The sequence below is a fragment of the Desmodus rotundus genome, chromosome 2, assembly GCF_022682495.2.
Source record: "Desmodus rotundus isolate HL8 chromosome 2, HLdesRot8A.1, whole genome shotgun sequence".
Classification (NCBI taxonomy): Eukaryota; Metazoa; Chordata; class Mammalia; order Chiroptera; family Phyllostomidae; genus Desmodus; species Desmodus rotundus.
Window position 1 is genome coordinate 103120115 of NC_071388.1, and position 21347 is coordinate 103141461.

At 38.1% G+C, this 21347-nt stretch overlaps 2 protein-coding genes across 21 annotated transcripts in view; one reads left to right on the forward strand and one right to left on the reverse strand.

The window, feature by feature from the left end:
• IQCG (IQ motif containing G) overlaps positions 1-21347 on the forward strand; it is a 120331-nt gene that overhangs the window by 62724 nt on the left and 36260 nt on the right. For all 7 annotated transcript variants that reach the window (XM_045185993.2, XM_045185987.3, XM_045185988.3 and 4 more), the window contains 5 exons: positions 956-1117; positions 2088-2162; positions 5801-5932; positions 6895-6996; positions 8334-8427. In XM_045185993.2, coding sequence (XP_045041928.2) covers positions 956-1117; positions 2088-2162; positions 5801-5932; positions 6895-6996; positions 8334-8427 — 565 coding nt within the window. The remainder of the gene's footprint in view (positions 1-955; positions 1118-2087; positions 2163-5800; positions 5933-6894; positions 6997-8333; positions 8428-21347) is intronic.
• LRCH3 (leucine rich repeats and calponin homology domain containing 3) overlaps positions 12222-21347 on the reverse strand; it is a 144221-nt gene continuing 135095 nt past the window's right edge. For 9 of the 14 annotated variants that reach the window (XM_045185979.3, XM_045185976.3, XM_045185974.3 and 6 more), the window contains 4 exons: positions 21106-21221; positions 20337-20474; positions 19340-19417; positions 15658-15810 (listed from right to left, as the gene is read on the reverse strand). In XM_045185979.3, the coding sequence (XP_045041914.2) occupies positions 15658-15810; positions 19340-19417; positions 20337-20474; positions 21106-21221 (485 nt within the window). Of the gene's footprint in view, positions 12793-15657; positions 15811-19339; positions 19418-20336; positions 20475-21105; positions 21222-21347 lie in introns of those variants that run through there. The other 5 variants (XM_045185982.3, XM_045185986.3, XM_045185975.3 and 2 more) reach the window with 2 other exon arrangements.

Here is a 21347-nt window from a genome sequence, read left to right on the forward strand (position 1 = left end):
ATCTACCTCTCCAACCTCAACTTTTCTAACTGTCAACCATTGGTGGACTAGAGCCTCCAGAGTTTTGTTTTGGTCCCTGGATTATATCCAGGTATTTGCTGCCCAGGACTTTGGCACACGTATTTCCTTTTCCTTAGAATTCTCCTTGATGCCACTCGCCATGTGACTGCCATACTTACCCTTCAGGTGTCATATTTAGACCTTTGCAGAGAACCCATTTGAGACCATCCATTCTAATACAGGGCTCCCTTGCTGGTTTCTCCCTTAGCTGGCTGCCCTATCCTTTCGTAGCATTTTGCGTCTTTGAAATAGTTTACGCATATTTGTTTGTTTCCTTTTAACCATTTGTCTACCACTAAATCATAAACTTCATGAGGCCAAGAACTATGTCTAGTTAGATCTCTACTATTTACCTAGTGTGGAACTGAATAAATATTTTAAAATAAATATTGAGGCCTTAAAATTGCTAACTACTTTGTAACCTGCAAAGAGTTTTCACACATATTCTCAATCCTTATAATCACTTCTGAGATAGTTCAGGCAGGGCAGATATTAATTTTCTATTTTATAGAAGGTAAGATTTGGAGAGTTTGCCTGAAATGGCCAAGGTCACATAGCTAGCGGTGCTTGGGTGTGAAGTGTTGGGTCTTTTGGTCATTAGACCAGTGCTCTTTCTACCAAAAAGAGATAGTAATAGGAAATTCTTGGCTACACAGTAGCCAAATATTGTGCCTAGGAAAGAATCTCACAGTCCGGATGCTTAGAACTACTTATCTTTCATTTTCATTTATTCTATCTGTGATCATTACTGGCTAAATTTCCCATAGCATGATAGCAGGAAAATAGATTCGGTTCCTTGTTGACATATACATACAAAAGCTAAGCTTAAACCACTGGCGGAACTGAATGGAGGTAGAATGTATTTTAAATTAGAAATCTGGCTTTACTTCTGCAGAGTCAGAATGAATATATTGCTCACCTCAAGGACCAGTTGCAAGAGCTGAAGGCAAAAACTAGCATGGAAAATCACTATATGAAGACAAACGCCGAGCTGCAGATTTCTCAGACCCAGAAAAAATGTAACAAAACAGAGGAGCTCTTGCTGGAAGAAGTTGAGGTAATACTGCTGCTTTAGGAAGGAGCCAGATGATGGCCTGGAAGCTGCCACTCCTGACGCTGCCTCAGCTGACAGACGAGGGAGAGGGAGCGTCACCATTTTTGTTTGACCTCTCCTGCTGCCCTAACATCTGCGTTTAAAAATAAGAGTGGAAGGAGATTCTGGTGGGCTGTATAGCCTGAATCTCTTGTTTTTGGAAAATTGGTTGTACTTTCTTCCTTTGGTCACTTTATTTTATAAAACCACTTGCCATTTCTCCTGGAAATGATAGGAAGAGAGCAAAATTAGATAGGTAGTAACTGCAGGATATTGCTGCGGCTTTCCTTACTCAACCAGTATCTTTTATCCCTCCACTAAGAAATACAAAATCTAGAGAGCTGAACCTCACTCAAACCTACATTTATAGAAATGAGAAATCACAGTGAAAAATAGCAGGAGGAAGAAACAAGGGTTAGACCCTCATTAGAGGATGAAAGCTAAAAATGGCTAAAAGAACGATAGGGAGGCGACCGGGAGCAAACTCAGCGGTGTGTCTGTGCAGGACTCCTTTTTCTTGAGCTTCCTGCTTCTTTGGAGCTCATTCCCCGGGTGCGGCTTAAGACTGTGACAGCAAACATTTTTCTTGCACCCTGGAATTTCCTGTACAGGCCTCAGAAACTGTCCCCAGGAAACGTCGTTTCTCTCCTTAAATCTCCTTGATATTGCTTTCCAGGCAATAGGATTATGATCCTTTTGTTCTGGGCAACTGCCTTGTATTTAGCACACGGCCCGACACACGGCTCAGCACTGTTTGTGAACACTGAGTAGATGGGAACAGAACTGCAGCTCTGGAGCAATGTGTAGAGCTCTGGGGATTCCAGCTGGAAAAGGAAACCTGTGTGGCTGTCACAGCTGCACCTCTGATCTTGAGAAGTGCTCATTTCCCACTCTGCTGGGAAGAATTCCTGATGTTGGTTTATTGTTCTCACAGAAACTAAGGTTGAAAACTGAAGAAGAGAACCAGATTCACATGGAGATTGAAATATTCCTTCGAAAGGAGCAGCAGGTGAGTCACCTAAACTTTTTTATCCTCTGACGCGTGTGTTCAACTTTTAACAAGGACAGCAAAAACATTTTTTTTTTTAGGGAAAGAAAAATCAATCTTAATTCTACCAGCCTAATGAAGGAGCTGTAGCCCATGTTTTCTTTTGAAGTTATTCATCTGAATAAATATTTTATAAAGCTGTAATTTGAGTAGAGAAAAAATTTTGTCTTCTGTCTTTATCATGTAGCATTATATACTTTTCTTGTCCTTATATTGCCTCATCATCATAATTTTAAAATATGACTGTTAAATTATAAAAATAACATTGAGGGAAGATTTTTTTAAATTGTCAATTACTTTTTTACTCATATTTTCCATGTAATCAGTCTCTTCATAAAAAAATTTTAAATGGTTTTATAATTTGGTTATGCCATGGTTTACTTGTTACTCTTTATTTTAGATATTTAGGTTATTTCCAAAGTTTCATTATTATAAATAATGCAGTAATGAAAGCATTGCCCAAGTAACTTTTTCATCATTGCAATTATTTACCCAAAGTAAATCTCAAGCATGAGACTATGATGCTAGAGAGACTGGTATTCTGTGAATTGCTAATACTGTTCGTGCTGTCAGACTTGCACTGCCATCAACGGCGCACGCGGGCGCTACTCTCACGAGTCCTCGACAGCTCTAGCCGTTTTACATATTATTAAGTCTGCAGACTTCATGAGTTGTTTTATTTCGCATTTTTTGTTTACTAACAGACTTGACCATTTTTCCGTATATTTATTTCTTCATTTTATTTTTCCTTGTGTGAATTATATGGTTTTAATTAGTATTTCTAATACTAACAACAAACCAAGGTGAATAGAGCCTTTTAAAATATCCCTGTTGGATGAATAAGGAAAGAATGAATTTTCAGTAAACAATTCCAAATTTGTAGTTAAAGAAAAGAATTTCTAGATCCTATCTTGCAGACCTTTACTGAAAAAAATGTCTGGTAGGCTACTAGAACCAGGGGCCTGTAACCCACAGTTTAAGAATTATGTATCATCATGGGGAGAAAACGCACACAACTGTAATTGAATAACAATAAAAAATTTTAAAATAAAATAAATTGGGTTTGATTTGGATAGTAAAAAAAAAAAAAGAAGAATTATGTATCATCTTACCTGTGTCAAGTGTTAAGACACAGCAGGTGTCTGAAAACAGTCCGATGAGCTGGTGGATTCAGTGAATGGTGGGCGGAGGAAGTCGGTGTCTCCCAGATCTTCACCCCAACACACACACAGTATGCAAATACTTTTACGTGAAAATTTGAAAAGTACGGAATTGTGTAAGTTTTAAAAATTGAAAGCTATTTTAATTGCTCACTTTTTAAAGATTTCTTTCACATCTTTTTTTAAACATACATACTTCTATATATACCTACATACATGTTTTCAGTATTTATTTATATTTGTTTTTAAAGTAAATCAGATCATATTATATATATTATTGCAGACCCTGTTTTTTTACTTACCTTTTTAAAAAATATATTTTATTGATTATGCTATTACAGTTGTCCTATTTCCCCCCTTTTATTCCCCTCCTCCCTGCCCGCCCCTCCCACCCACATTCCCCCGCTTTAGTTCATGTCCATGGGTCGTACATGTAAGTTCTTTGGCCTCTCCATTTCCTATACTATTCTTAACCTCCCCCTGTCTATTTTCTGCCTACCATTTATGCGGCTTATTCTCTGTACCTTTCCCCCCTCTCTCCCCTTCCCACTCCCTTGTTGATAACCCTCCATGTGATGTCCATTTCTGTGGTTCTGTTCCTGTTCTAGTTGTTTGCTTAGTTTGTTGTTTTTGTTTTTAGGAGTGGTTGTTGATAGTTGTGAGTTTGTTGTCATTTTACTGTTCATAGTTAGATCTTCTTTTTCTTAGATAAGTCCCTTTAACATTTCATATAATACGGGCTTGGTGATGATGAACTCCTTGAACTTGACCTTATCTGAGAAGCACTTTATCTGCCCTTCCATTCTAAACGGTGGTTTTGCTGGATAGAGTGATCTTGGATGTAGGTCCTTGCCTTTCATGACTTGGAATACTTCTTCCTACCCCCTTCTTGCCTGCAAGGTTTCTTTTGAGAAGCCAGCTGATAGTCCAATGGGAACTCCTTTGTGGGTAACTGTCTCCTTTTCTGTTGCTGCTTTTAAGATTCTCTCCTTATCTTTAATCTTGTCTAATGGAATTATGATGTGCCTTGGTGTGTGCTTCCTTGGGTCCAGCTTCCTTGGGACTCTCTCAGCTTCCTGGACTTCCTGGAAGTCTATTTCCTTTGCCAGATTGGAGAAGTTCTCCTTCATTGTTTCAAGTAAGTTTTCAATTTCTTGCTCTTCCCTTCTCCTTCTGGTACCCCTGTGATTCGGATGTTGGAACGTTTCAAGATGTCCTGGAGGTTCCTAAGCCTCTCCTCATTCTTTTGAATTCTTGTCTCTTCATTCTGTTCTGGTTAAATGTTTATTTCTTCCTTCTGCTTCAAACTGTTGATTTGAGTCCTGGTTTCTTTCTCTTCACTGTTGGTTCCCTGTACATTTTCCTTTATTTCACTTTTCATAGCCTTCACATTTTCCTCTACTTTGTGATCATACTCAAAGTGTATCTACCTATGCCTCCATCTTGGCTGGAAGTTCCTCAGATTTTTAACATACACATTTGTGCTTGATTCTTTCTCTTAAGTGTAGAGTTAATATCTATATCTTCTTGCATTTATTAGGGGAAAGCTTTCATTTACCACTTCTCTTCCTTCCCTATATTGCATATTGAAACGATTCATTATATTTTTCCATTTTATGGATGAGGGGACCGAGGTTTAGAGAATTTAAGTGAACTTATTTGAGTGCCACATTTGGGAGTTGAACCTAGGCGATCTACCTTCAGACCCTGTTTCTGCTCTTTCCATTAGACTCTACTGCCCAAATGGAGAGTTTAATTCCAGATTCTGATTTATTATTCGAAAGTGTATTAAACAGCTTAAGTATACATTTTACTGGTTTCTCTCCCATTTCTTATACATATACCTTTCATTTTATTGTGCTAAGGTACATTCTTGAATCACTATTCCAGAATGATTACATATATTCTTCGCTCATATTCACATGCTAGGTTGGCTAGATATAGAATCTTAGATTCACATTTATTACCTTTGAGAGTTTTGAAGACATTGCACCCTTCTCAACTAGTATTTAAAGTGTTATCAAAGAGATGTCTGAAACCATTCCTTATCCTTCAGAATTTTCTACTGACTCTATTCCTTTCCTCTTCATTGCAATTTCTCTTACCCAGAAGAGACTCTCTTCCCCGTTTTTAAATTGAATAACATAAAGTGCACAAACATTAAGTATATAGTTTAATGAATATTTATATAATGAATATATATGCCCCTATACCCAGCACCCAGATAGAGATATAGAGAACATTTATAGGGTACCAGAAGTCTCCCTCGTGCCCCATTGCCAGTCAATAAACTAATTTGCCCTTCAAAAGTAGCCACAATTGTGACTTATATCACTGTGTAAAAGTTTTGCCTGTTGTTGAACTTTATATAAATGATTTTATACAGCATTTACTGTTTTGTGTCTGGCAGAAGCCATGTTTAATATTCTTTTCAAATAGAAACTTGAGGAGAAGCTAGAGTTCTGGATGGAGAAATTTGATAAGGACACAGAAATGAAACAGAATGAACTGAATGCTCTCAAATCTGCTAAGGCCAGTGACTTAGCACACCTTCAGGACCTTGCAAAGATGGTAAGGAAACAGGGTTTCAATTGTGTAAGGCCTCAGCACTGAGGAGTGGGTGGTAGCTAAGCTAAAGTAGCTGGGTAATGCTGGTTTTGGTCACAAGTGGAGGTCTGCCCGTAAACCCATGGATTCTATTTTGATGACCATGATGCTGAGAACCATGACAACGATATTGCTGGTGGGGGCAGTAATAGCAGTAGCTAACACTTAGTGCTTACTCTGTCCAGGCACTTCATTAGTATTTCACATGTACAGCTTCTGCAACCTTCACAGCAGCCTCGTGAGATAGATACTGTTATTTCTACTTTATGGTCTCTGAAGACAATTAGTGAATTATGATTTCCCAAATGCTTCTGATTATGGCTTTACCCTTGAATGCAGGACTTCTCAAATTTCTCTTTTAAAAGATGGCTACTATCTGATATGTGCATTCTATCACAGCTTCTAAAAAAATTACATTATTTTGAGGTCATTAATCACATCATTAATTAGTATTTTATTTTTATGAAATATTTTATTTTAAAGATTTTATTTACTTTTATAGAGAAAGGGAGGGATGGAGAAAAAGAGGGAGAGAAACATCAATGTGAGAGAGAGAGAACCACCGATTGGCTGCTTCTCACATGCACCCTGACTGGGGACAGAACCTGCAACCCAGGCATGCACCCTGAAATCAAGTGGGTGACCCTTTGTTTGGTGGAGAGGCACCCAACCAACTGAGCTACACCACTCAGGGCTTTATGAAATATTTAAAAGCAAATTTGAATTATTTATATGGAAACAAAGTTGGGAACAATTCCAAAGTGAATACGTGACTATTTATAACATAGGAATCCAGTTGTGTTTTTCCTGTGGTTTATCTTTAGATTTGGCATGCTTTATTTTAAAATTTTTATTAAAATTGCAGTGCTGGCTGGTCACAGCTTAGCTGAGAGAGTCCTTTAACGTGATAATGTCTACTTTTGCAGATAAGAGAGTATGAACAGGTCATCATTGAAGATCGTATAGAAAAGGAGAAGAATAGGAAGAATGTAGAACAGGCTCTCCTGGAATTAAGGAGCATCATAAAGGTAGAAAGCCTTAATTGGCATCTTGGGGCCCCTTTAATTCCATAGCTGGTGTAACACTGAGGAAGGCAAACTACCTCTCAGGAGATCTGTGAGGAAACATGCCCTGTTATTACTGGAATTTGCCAACACAGTCCAGTGGTACAGAGAGACAGTTAACAGAAAAAGACACGCCCCCAACTCCTAATCCAGGGAAAAGGAGGTGGCTAGCAGTGGAAGCAAACCAGAGTTTGTGCCCAGAGGTCAAATTTAAGGATACTATTTTTAAACAAAATAGCTCTTGAAGTAGTTCTAACATCCTACTGCTTTTGAAAATACAATACAAAAGTTAGCCCAGGCTATCTGCTAGATTCTGATAAAAGCCATTTGAAAAAAAGAAAAAGGTAGAAGGGGTAAGTTTAGAAAAGAGATATTTTAGTTTTACAAGAACTTCTATATATGTTATTATTGACCTGGAAGGTCAGATTCTAGGAACTATCAAGCAAAAAAAACATCAACTAATCAGAAACTGTTGTTTTGAGGATTGTCCTTGTCTCCTGACAGAGATCTGCTGAGATCAAATGTATGCAGACTGTAGTTTGGTTGGGGATGTTTACTAGGGGGTGGATTAAGACAGTGAGCTTTAAGTACATTCAGGACCAGATACCCAGATCCAAACTTGAGCTTTCCATTAGGAGAGCGAGATATAGTTAGCAAGTATTTATTGAACTCCTCTGGTGTTTTCTATTTGCCAGGATTCCTTGACTGAGGGCAAAAATCTAAGGACTAACTTAAGACCACCTTTCTTTTTTCACTAGTGGGTTTGCTTCCAGTCTTTAGTGTGATTTTAAAGTAGTCTGGACTGTATTCAGAACAGTGTGTCTAATGACTAAGATATTCAAGGTCGCTATCTAAAGCTTGCTTTTTGAAAATAGGAGTTTTGAGCCTTTAATCAATCATTAAAAATATGAAGTGCACCAGGAAGTCCGGTGAAGTAATCTATCTGCACATTTTTGACTGAATGCTTGCTTTTGCCGGTGGCCCAGGCAACTCACACCTCGTTTGGATCCAATGGTTGTTAGATATGGGAAAGGATGTTCATAAAGAGCAGTAGTACAAGGGAGTCAGGCTTCCAAGTGTAAAAGAAAGATTCCTTTTTTTGTATTTCCTGAAAACTTCAGAGTCTGCAGCTTAAGCCCTGCACAGCTGCGGAGGTTGCTACAGGGAGAGCATGTCACTGCCACGTCTCAGTCCGTTCTTTGGAAAGAAGTTACTTTATCAGAAACCAGTTCCCTTACATACAAAGAATGCAGCTTGTCAGGCACACTATAAATTGTACTCACTCCCCCCTTCTCGTCCAGCTCCAGGCCTGGTGGCGAGGCACTGTGGTACGGAATGAAATCGGTGGTTTCAATATGCCTAAGAAGGACAAAGATGATGGCAAGGATTCAAAAGGTAAAGACAAGGACAAGCGGAGAGGCAAGAAATAGTGACCAAGTATCTTCTGACTTTTCCTCTGGCATTCTGGAGATGGGAAGGATTTGAATGGAGTAAGAAACATCTTTTACCATCAGATAACTTATCTATAAGGTTGTGTCTTATCTGGGCTTTCCCCCGTGCGGCCTTGTTATTTCACTTTGCCCGTTATATTAATTTTCAGACCCCAAATTAGGATTACATGATTGACTAAGGGCTTTTCATATTTTGAAAAAGTTTTGCTGGGGAAGAAGTATTTCTAGGAGCCTTGTGAAGATTCCTCCTGTTCTTTTACAAAAAAAAAAAAAAGTTCGTAACAGCAACACATTAAAATGTCAGTAATTCCTGTAATACGTCTCTGATTCTGATATTATTTGGTCGATAGTGAAAAAACTCTTATAAACAAAAGTGAAGTGTCCAGTAGGAGGTACAAGATGACATTTATAAAGTGTCCAGTGTAATATACATATATAGTGAAGTTTTATTAAAGGCTGGTTCTTTCCTGTCTTAGGTTATCATTTTAGTGTTTCACTGGGGATTGCTGGTGGCATAGAATGTGTACCTTAAAAGCTGCATCAGCTCCTTTTCTGGGAAATAGGTAGGAATATAAATTATAAATATAAGATAGAAATGAGATTATAGGATCATCCACACATGGTAAACATGGGGGACACTGGTCCACTGGAAGACTAGTTTGGAGATTTTTTTTTTTTAAAGATGTTATTTATTTTTAGAGAGAGGGGAAGGGAGGGAGAAAGAGAGGGAGGGAAACATCGATCAGCTGCCTTTCACTGTCCCCACCTGGGGACCCTTTGGTTTGCAGGACAACACCCAACCCACAGAACCACACGTCAAGAGTTGGAACTATTTCTGAAAATGAGGCACTAGGGTCCATACCTACTTTGCTTACTCAACAGTTCTCACCTTATGGGATATTAAGAGTAAGAGAGAGAAAGCGTGTGAAAATACCAGCCTGTGCCTGATGGTCGGTTATTCTCCCTATTCCCCTGTAAAAGAACGTGCCTGTTGGGTCTTTCTTGCTTTACTTAATCAGAACAGAGTATCTTGGGATGCTAAAGCTTTTCCAATAGCACAACTGGTAGTTTCTGAGAGAAAAACTGTCCAAAAGTGTCACATATACTTCAGGTACTAATAAGCCTTATATCTAACTCCAAATACAGGGCACTACGGGTATCTGTACTTCTTTTAAAAAGTACATTTTGATCAATTACTTAGTTTCTACTGATCTGATGGTCCTTTGGGGAATTTATACTCTTTCATTTTTGCCAAGAAAACCATGCTTTAAATACGAACATTTTCAAACCAGGCTTTATTTCATGCTATTGAAGTGTTGGCTTTTATTTTAATGTCAAGTGTAAGGTGGCAAAAAGGCAACTTAAAGTAACATACATGATACTGACATATTTATACTTACAACTTATGTATCATATTTACAGACATACAAATATAGGACGTTTCACAAATCACTTACTAATTACATGTTTACAACATTTTCAGAAATAAAATGAAATCTGCTGTAAACCATTTCACTGCAATGTGTATATAACAAGGCCTGTAAATACCCATGTTTTCCTTCATTTCTATAACCATTTAAGTACTTAGGTTTTTAAAAATTCATCACACTCATCAGCATACTCACACATCATTAGTCACTGCTGAGCAAGTAAGAGAAATCAGATTGCTTGATTAGGCCTAAGGCTGTATTTCAAAAAGCTATTAAAGAAAGTGACCTCCTATTTTTGTTCTAGCCAAACACAAAGGCTCCTCCTCCCATGAGTTGTTTCCAGAGAAAAATGGTGTGGAGTGTAATGAGTTTGAAAGCCCAGAAACCTGCTGACTTATAATCTCTGTAGCTGGCAGAGGCCCTGGTGGGTGAGCACGCAGCCCTTTCTCCTTTTACACTTCAGCACTGGGAGGGTTGCTGCTTCAGGAGAAAGCTCTTCAATAAATGTTAGGGGAAACTGTTACAAAGTCATCTTCATCTGACATTGGAGTCTAGCAAGGCTAAATGTTAAACCTTCTTTTCAGTTAACAAAACAAACGTACAACTTAAAAAATTGCACATTACTAAAGGCAACTGACTTTTGTGACATGTAAATTATACCTCAATAAAGTTAAAAAAAAAGTGAAAAAACTCCCCAAAACAAACGAAAAACAAAGGTACAAACATGGAATACAAAAAAATTTCCAACAAAACCATCATGACTTGTTTTTGCATCTTGACAAACTCAATATATTTGACATTTTCCTTTCATTATCAACCAAAACTGCACACAATTTTTCTAGTAATTCAAATGTAAATATGAATTATTCTGATAAAAATTCACTAATAAAGTTTCATGCTATATGTAAAATGTGAAATAAGTTGAAATTTCCATTTACCCCTCTAGGAAAATTAGTTGCAAATGTTCTGAATGTGGCATTATGTGTGTCTTCTGGGACTATTTCCTGCATACTACGCGACAGAGTCCTGTCCTCTGCTCGGTTTCATTCAAATAGCTCCCTATAATTTGGAGACTGTATTAAAGTTTAATGTTGACTAGAAGGAAAAATACCTATAGTTTAAAAGTACACACAGTAAATTGTAAAGTCTATGATTGGTGGGTGTGTTTGGAACTGTAAATACAATGGGTCTGACTCTAAGCCCTTAAAAGACATTTTACTTCTGTTCTGTGAGGACCCTGAAGCACTGGGCTTTGAGTGCAGTTGCTTTGTGTTATATAATTTTAAATTTGGACAAGTGGTAATGTTGTGATGAACTTGTTTCCTGTGAGAACAAGGAGAGAAAATTATTTTAACCAGATACTCAACTTTTATCCAAAGTTACTTTTAGATGCTGCATTTACATGATAAAAAGAGAACATTATGCTCAAATGCACGCGTTGGTAAAGGAAACCCAGAACAGTTAACAGAAAAAAACCTGGATAACTAGTATCTTCACTAACTCTACTTACTTGGTTTATAAAGGCAGTGAGTACCAAAAAGGGATCAAAATACAAGAGAAGAAAGATCCCAGTGGCTTGAACTGTTTGTCTCCCCAGGTGGCTTGGATAAAGGCTCCTGGCCTTGTGTTTTGTGTTGCGGGAGACCTTGGGCCCTTTTATTCCACCCACGACTGAGTAAACGCGCTAGAGGTGGAGCTAGATGAGAAGACAGCAAGCCAGTTTTTCAGATGCCACAAGTGCTTTAATCAGCCACGGGAACTGGCAGTTACCTGAAAGAAATATAACGCTCTCGGCTTTTCCTTTATTACTTTTGCTTTGTTTTTATACTCTTCCATCAGTTAGGGAGCTGGAAGTGCACGGCTGTGACTGGAAGGTGGCGACAGGTCCAGGTATCCTGGGAGTGGGGTGGGGGGAGGGGGCAATGAAGCCCACTAGAGATGCGAGCAGTGCCTTTCACTAGCCTGAGGGTTAGGAGTCGTCTTCTAAGCCTGGCAGGCTGGAGTTGGGGGTGGGGAGGTTAGGACACTGGCCTTAAATACAACTGTATTTGTTTCACTGTTTTATTACGCAAAATATAGGCCTTCTACATTGTTTTTGTTTTACCCTCGATGACAGATTTTTTGTTCAAAAACCCCCAGTTCTATGTTATTATTTTGCCTTGGACAGAATTGTCCAAGTAGTCAATACAGTTTTTGATTTTAAATGTGTCTGAAAAACAGTGGAGTCGTTACTCCCCCAAATCATACAAATATCTGGTTTGGAACAGTGGTCTCCATTATGTGAAATACCTGGCATGTCTGTGGAAAATGCAGACAACCAGGCCTCACTCTGGACCCTACTGAATGAGAACCTGTATTTTAACACATGCTACAGGACAGTCTATTGAACAATCAAGTTTAGACACCAGTTGACTCTACAGGTCTTGGAAACAGGTGAAGAGAATAGCATGTCTGTGCCTTCGAGAGCTAAATATCCTTCTGAGAAAAAAGCCTACTCTCCAGGGAAGCACTGCCCCTGTGGGCTTCAGTGTCAGGTTCCAGGAATGACAGGACTAAGTTTTATTTGTGAAAACCGTGTCTTCAGAACAATTCAATGGAAATGGATATAACCTCCCCTAAAATGGAGAAATGAAGCACAATATTCCTGTTAGGAATCATGGAAACAGTCCCTTTACCCAGATGGTGGGCAGCAGCAATCACTTTGTCCTGTTCCGTTTTGGCCAGGCCGGTCCCCAACGTGCTGGAAGTCCTTACACAGCAGACTGCTGCTGCTGCTGCTGCTGCTTGGGTGGGGCAAGTTCCAGGAGAGCCTGGACCGTCACTGCAACCTGGCTCAAACCTTTCTCTTCTAAAATGTGGAGAGGCAAACATAATTGCTCCTGAAATGGGATAATGTGACATAAAAACAAACACAAGAGAAAATAGGATGAACATCACAGAACTGAAAAGAAAAAATAAGCATCTCTTCTCCCCTTATAATAATCAACTGAGATATGAAAAGTCAGTACCTGGGAAACTGACCTCTGTTAATATGAATTACACAGAGATGGTATCTGACAGTATCACTTTATTAACATAACCGAAAATACATACAGACCATTTTGAAAAGTGGAAAATGGACAGGTTAGATACACTTATACATACAACGGAGGATAAACAGAATACTATGGAGTGAAAGCAATATTCTTCATTCCTGATAAATAAAAGCAACGCAGATCAGTACGGTGAAAATAGAAAAAGTTACACATTATTCCACATAGATGGCTTAAGCCTGCAAAGATGTAACATGGTAGGAGAAAGCGCTTTGGAAATTGCATACCCTAGGGATGCAAGATTGTTTCATGCCATCCCGGCACTGCACCAGACAGGGGGGCCTGCTCTGTGCATTAAACTCTTGACTGAAAAGCAGGGCTCTCCCACTCAGAGCCCCCATACTGGGTGGGGATCAGGGGAGGGAACTGAAGTGTATCCTTAAGATTTAGATGTATTTGAGAAACTTTCCCCTACTCTGGGTAATTCATGGAAGGACCAGTTTGAATTAGTTAAAAATCTGAATTATAAAATTTAAAAAAACACAAAAACTGTATTTGAAAAAGTAAAGTATTTCATATCCTGCTGGTATTTAATGAATAAATTATACTGGAGAATTACGATGTGAGCTTAGTCAGGAATAACTTAATTACCATGTATTTAAAAACCGTTTACATGTTTGCTTAAGGAAGTTAAATACTTCTATTTGTTTATCTCATTAATTTGTTTGGTCAATCCTTTCTTGTAAGAGAAAAAGGCATATGTTAAGAGTAACACCAATCACTGGTTTTTCTATTAAGACTAAATATTCAGAAATAATACTGCTCTCACAAAGGACAAAGGGGAATTCTGGTTTCATTTAAAAAAAACTATACATATTAAATAAGATAACTGGATTTTTCTCAGCTTTTCATTGGCACTTACTATATTATTAGGAAGACTTACAAAATAAGTTGCAATAAAAAAATATACCAAGTATTTATTTTGAGCAGTTATTGGTCCTTATGCTTGTTTCTTTTTAAAAAATACTTATCTGATAAAACAAGGTAACCGTTATCTTTTGCTCATATAAAACTATCAACTTTGTATAAATACTTTGAGTGTAACTGCAAGTAAGGGTTAACTACACTTAAAATGAACTTTCATTGTGCTTTGCTCTTGGAAGAGACCTATTTCTCGGCAGTGCCCCTGCGGCCTGTGTGGCCGGTGACAAGACACGTCCTCAGAGGCCGTGTTTTCCAGACGTATGGTTGCCTTCGGCTGCTTAGAGGGAACCTGTGTGTTTTGAAAAGAACGCACAATTACTCCTGCAAAACCACATACAAGACAATGTATTTTTTTATCAGGTGTTTTTTTAAAGGGACAAAAGTCTACAAAACTGAATGATCCCTGACTCAGAAACATGTTAAAAACAGCCCCCTCCCCAACCCTGAAAGGCATTACTACTGTTTAAAGTTTTCAACAGTGTTCAATGTTTCAGCATTAACAGTAAACAGTTTTTTAATGTGGTAAGAAACTGTCTCATTTAATATGGAAGAAAATGGAAGCAATCAGACCTTCAGGCTAACTTCTACAACAGCATGTTACATACTCCTTCGTACTTGTGTTCAGCTGTCCAATTTTGTTAACAGAGTTCAGGTTCCTGAATGTTCAGAAACACTATTTATGAGAGCTAGAGTGTGCAATTATCAAGTAGTTTCAAGCATTAAGGCTAAGAGCTAACATATTATTAAGTAATCTGAAAGCGACAACCTTCACTGCCTTGGATACAGAACACAGACTGCTGCCTAATACTTTACCTCCTACTGTTGATATAATCTCCTCAACAGCTTATAAAATACAAGTTCACCTATTAAGATGGTTCAAATATATTGGTAATTACATACATGACAATTTTAAATTCTCAATAGATTTCTATAAGTGAAGTTTAGTTAAAGATGTTTATCTGGACATAGTAAATCTGGACAGGTGCCTACCTACCCCTGCACAGTCGGCTCCAGCTCATTTGCTTGCTGTGTACTGAAATGTACACATTAGGCTCGGGGCAGCAATCTAGAGAACCTGTGTGACCTTTGGACTGAAAATTCTGATCAAATTAAAATTTTAAAAATTAAATGACTAGTGCCTTCCAGATGCCCAGAAAGCCAAAAGGGGGATTTCAGGGCACAGTTCAATGCAGGGATTTAAGTGACCACGTGCCCCCCAAACCAGAAAGGGTACAGTTCTTTTCCTTATGAGCTGCTGTTGAAAATGTTCAGCAACTTACAATTTCAACACTTAAGGTGTGTTCAGGTATGGAAAAATGGCCAGATGGGAATTTTATTATGTAATTTGAAAATAAAGTTCTTAGCCATATATAAGACCAGGCTCAGGATTAATAGAAACGCTTCAGCATTTAATGAAAATGACACCACAGGCCGGGAGAATAGATGAAATTACCAGGAGAAAAAATGCTGGTCTCTTACTCTTTTTTAACCCTCAGGAATGCTCACTAACTGAAGTGATGGGCTGCGCATCTGGACATGGGAGGAAAGGATTAATCTACTTTATCGGTTCGCTCTCTGATGTCCAGGAAAAAGGCACCTATGTAAATATTTCTGAACAAAGAAACAAGCCTCCTTTACCAAGCACAGGAATGAGGTGGAAAACCATGGGAATGCAATCTTTCTACTAGAGCGGGAAGATCCAGTAACAAAGCATACAGAGAGTCAACATTAAAGTACAATAAAATGCCACAAAACCCAAAAGTTGGATAGACAGACAAAACTGGATTCTTCTGAATGTGCCCCAAGAGAAAGTAGTGTTTCAACAGTTCTCTTAACGCTGAGGTTTAGCTGAAGGATGTCAGAAGGGGAACAAAGATTGTCCTGTCCAAAGTGTGAGCAGGAAAGGAAAACAGAAAAACAAAGTCAGTGGATCAGAAATACAGGTTTGAGTATAGAATTCAGTATGATCATCTCAATCATATTCAAAGAAACATGTAACATTTTTTACTACGATGAATTAAAATGCTGAAAAACAAAATTACAAAGAATTCTCTGTGTACAAAATAGTTGAATAAAACCAGCTGGTTGGTGACTAGTGTGAACATTCAGGATACAATGACCAGCACTGGGCGCCAGCTGAGGGTTGTGTGAAGCCCAAGAACAGTGAGGTCTGCAGGAGGGAACCTCTTTCTTGACTCTCTTTCTTTCTTTTTTTCAGAAAGCAAGGACAAAACCTGGGTGCAGGCTGAGAGGGAGGTTTTCAAAGCCAGATAAATCATAAAGGCTCAAAAAGGAGGAAAGCCTAATCATCAGAGAAATTTACTAGCTGGAAGTAAGGTGTGCTGGGTGATTTGGTGTTCCTCTAGGAATCAAGGCAAACCCACCTGAACCACGTCTAGTTCATTACTATGCACAAAATGAATCTACGGCCAAAAGGGACTCTATAGAACATCCGAACCCTCCAGTTCACAGATTAAGGAATTAAATAAATACACAAATATGTTATTGGACTTGATAACAGGAAAATATTCATCACATAACATCATAATTTTAGGACATAAGATACTGATCTCACCTAGAAATTTTTATCACCCACTATAGTTTTTTTTATTGTAACATATTTAATAAAAGCATGATGATAAAGAGAACAGCCATATGTCCAACCTCATCAAAGGTATTTAATCAACTTTTTAAATATTTCATTCACAGTTTACCTTGTAAACATTCTAGAAGTTATATTGAGAGAGGAAATTGTTTGCCTTTATACATAGAATCTGATATTTACAATATTAAATTTTACATTCTATCATTTCAAAAGTGATCATTTTTACATCCCTGATTTTCTTTACAAGTCAGACAGAAAGAGTGGTTGGCGATATTTAGGTATTTTAGAATACTCGGAAGCAGGGGAGAACAAAGCGAGAAGAAGAGGCGGAGATTTTTCCCTTTCCTCCTGTAGCAGAGGGACCTGAGAATGCCAGTTTGAACCTATGAGTTTGTGTATTTGTTCATTTTCCTTCACTCTGTTCAAAACAAGTGACAAATTTTTGTAGCAGAAGTAGCAGCATAACAGGAACTCCTCCACAAGAGGCGGCCGTGGTGGTGTTGGGAGAGACAAGGGTGGAAGGCAGGAGAGGAAGAGGCAGCCTGTGTGGAATGTCCACTTCCCCATTCTGGTGGGGAGGAGGGAGGAGGAAGGATGTGTCAAGAACCCCCATCTACCCACCCAGTCTTTAAAAAAAAATTTTTTTTTTCTCCTGACTTCAAATAGCACAGCTCTGATAGGAATAGGGGCAAGCTTAGCCCATAATACATACTGTTAACCATTGCGTGGCAAATGCTGAAGTCAACGCATGCTTTAAGGAACTCTATTTTTGTATTTTGCTGACCGATGGCAGGTACATTCTGAAAGAGTTTCAGTGTATGGACTTTAAGTCCGGGACAGAAGGTGGTTCTGTAAAGCCTAGAGCACAAGCGCCATGACGAAAAACACCGGTGAACAGCACTTTTAACCAGTTCGACACAGGCTAATTCTGCTAACATGCCTTGCTGTTTGGGGCTATTTGCAGCACTCCTCTCTACGTACACGGGGACTCTTTTCATTCACTCCTATCTTTTTTCTAGTTGCCATTCCCAGTGTAATGTGCTGACCAGGTAGGAGCATCTTCATTGGATAGAAGGGGAACACTGAATGTTAATATGTACATACGAATATTAGAACTTGCTTCTTAATATGGAAAAAATGCATGCTATTTGTTTAGACAATTTATGAATGCTCTTTCACTGGCTATATGTTTTAAAATGGTTCTAAAAGAGATGATGAGCCTTTAGAAAACTATATGATATAAAAATGACAAAAATTTTTTGAATTTGTTCATAGGAACAATAAAGGTCCTTGTTAACTACTACTAAATGTAAATTTCAATTCTCCTATAATTCAGTTAAAAAACCTAAGAGTGAAAAATAAGTAGTAGAATCATGATCTATTTAATAAAAGGAGAAAAAAACCTTGGGAATTCACACTAATGAAGATGCTCTGTGGACTTGGCTCTTTCTCTTCCATTCTGCAACATGTGAAGGAGAAAACTACTCATTGGACTTGTGATGCTCCGACCTCCTCAATCATGGTTAGTTAAGAGACAGCAGTGGTGAACGGGATAAAGAGAGCGGCGACACTGCCACGACAGCTATTAGGACAGGGCTTCACTTCCGGAGCCACACTGCAGTTGTTGGGTCCAGGCCAGTACTAGGTTTCTGACAGCTAGTTAAGAAGAAGGTAGAAGAATCATGTTTTTCTTCTTGAAGGTTGGACAAAATACGATGACAGGAACTGTAATGGTTGTGATTAATGAAAAAAGCATCAAATGTCACCAAATTGTTTCTCTTTAAATTTGATTTCATTAAACATAATATTTCTTAAGAGTACCAAAAGTACCATACTTGGTTGGTTTAACATAATTGTTTTTTTAAAAGGCTAAATGAATAAAAAGTGTATCAAGTTCATGTCCCTTATTCAAATCTATAAAGTTTAATTTTTTGTACTCCTAAAGGGCAATAAAGCTGTAACTGAAGGAGCCGGAGGAAGTAAATCGCAACAGCAGGACAGGTACCTAGAAATGGCCTCTTGGGTGGTAAATTCCAAAGTATTCGAGCTTGGAGGAAATACCGGATATCTGAACACAGTCAGTTGTTTAGTTAACAGTATCATCCCAGTGTTTGTGAGTTTGGACAACATACTATCTTTATGTAGGTGAACAGTAGAGGAAATTGGGTGAAGTGTAGACAATAATTCTCTGTGATATGTATTTTTAAAAGATTGTATTTATTTATTTTTAGAGATAGGAGAAAGGGGGGGAGAGAAACATTGATCAGTTGCCTCTCACATGCCCACAACCCAGGCATGTGACCTGACCCAGGATAGAACTGGTGACCCTTTGGTTTGCCGGACGATGCCCAACCCCCTAAACCACACCAGTCAGGGCCTCTGTGATATTTTTGCAACATTTCTCTAAGTCTAAAATTATATCAAAGTAAACATGTAAAAAAAGTATTAAAGCAAGTGTTGAAAACCCTGAAACCAACTGAAGCATTCTCGATCAGAGATGCACTTATTGTGAAGCATAAACTCTACTATATATAAAGATGTATAATATTATAAGTCAAACGGTAAGTGGGGATGTTTAGGAAAATATCAGAATACCTAATTTGATTACTTAGAATGAGTTATTACAATATATTTAAATTTATATGTGTATGGTTTCTTTGCTTGGTCCTTGCAAATAATTATGAAAACTGCTCAAAAGTATATTGATTGATTCTAGAACACAAAATCATGTTGCATTTCTGGAATATTTTAGGAAAATAACACCCAACTCTATTTAGGCAATATAAAAAATGCTAAATTTATTACCTGAGGTACACCAATTTTTCTGCAAGCTTCTAGGAAATTCTCCACATTTCGCCTGCATTTTGCCATTGTTAATTTAGGCTGCAAAGGAAGAAAAATGTGTTACTAGCAAAGTTTTAAAAATTTTGCTAACTTTAAAATATTCTTGCCAATTGCTTTATAAATTCAATGTTCTAGATCACACAGTTGGCAAACTCATTCTTTTTCTATTTTTTCAAAATTGATTGTAGAGAGAGAGAAAGGGAAAAAAGAGGAGGGGGAGAGAGAGAGAGAGAGAGAGATAGAAACATTGATTTGTTGTTCTACCCATTCATGCATTCACTGGTTGCTTCTTACACGCGCCCTGGCCGGAGAGCGAACCTGCCACCCTGGCGTATTCGGGTGACATTCCAGCCAACTGAGCCATCCGGCCCGGGCAGCACATTTCCTCTTAAACTATCAGATAATAAGTATTTTAGTCTTGGGGGGCCATATGCTCTGTTGCAACTACTCCATTCTGCTAAGAGCCTGAAAGCAACATAGATAATATATAAACAAATAAGTGGGACTGTGTTCCAATAAAACTTATTTACAAAAATACCGTAGGTGTTGGCCTTTGGCTTACCTCTCTAACTACATCTCCTGCCATCTGCACCCACACATTGTATATGATCTGTTCTGAACAACTTCGAAATTCCTTGAATGTGCCATGATTTTCCTTATCTTTCAAATTTGGGAATACTACGTCAGAATTCCTATAATTTTACCTCTTCTGGGAAGGCGTTCCTGAACTCTCCAGGCAGAATTAAGTGGTCCATTTCTTGTATTCCTATAGCACACCTCTTACACACCTCCCTTGTAACGTTTAGCACACTGCTATCATTATTTATGTGACTTTTTTTCTCCAGTAGAAATGAAGGGAAGGCAGGGACTGCACTACTCATATCTGTATCTCTAGCATTCTGCACAATGCCTGCCATCATACTTAATAAGCCACTGTTTCTTAACGTTACACACTTACTACGGCTGGTGAGGGAACATGAATACTTGGGACAGATCGAGGCCGCACGTGATTGGCCAAATGGCAAAGAACAACACCATCAGTTAGAGCTGCTCCAAGATCACAAGGCAGAGACACTTTCAACCGGTATTCAATATGCTAAAAGAACAGAACATGTAATATATTAACTTAAGAAAGGCTTACATATAGGACATAGTGGAGTTACAATGGAATATATTACATTAGAAATCAAGATAAAATGCAAATACCAAGCTGATATTAGAAATCAAGATAAAATGCAAATACCAAGCTGATAGTCCCTATTTTAGTCTTTTATCTGAGTCAATAGGTTAAGGAGAATTACACATGTGTGGCAATCAGGTTACAGTGGTGCAAAATACAATGAAGAATTTGTTTAAAATTTTCTGTTAAGAACAAAAACTAGATTGTCTTTCAACTCCAAAATCAAAAAATACACTATATATGTTGTATAATATGTGTATGAGCACATACATATAAATTACTATTACTCTTCTAAGAATTCTATACATGAGGCAAAATATTTTTTAAATGAGTAGGACCAAGGATTAAGCTTTACAGAATAACCCACCTCATTTTCCTAGTAAAGAGCTGAAAAAAATTTCCTTAACAGCAATATTTCTTTTATATTCATCACACAATGGGCACTTCTTAATTCTATTAGAAATTATAAGACATGTAAACAAGTGATTGCAGGATTATGGACCATAGCAATACCAATGAAAAGCTAATTTAAAGGTAATATACACACTTTTCGTAGTTGATCTATCGATTCTAGTTCTTCTTCTCTCTGCCTTGAATTCTGTCTGGTTATGGGATCTGTAGAATCAGTAGGAGGTGCAGAAGACAGAAGGGGTGAAGCATGACCTAAAAAATATTAACGTGTAAGACAGAAAGGCGATTTGCCAGTGTCGGAAAGATACTCTGGTCCACGCGATCACGCTTTCCTTGCAATACAGCACTTCTTACTTCAGGATTCACGCTTTTAAAAAG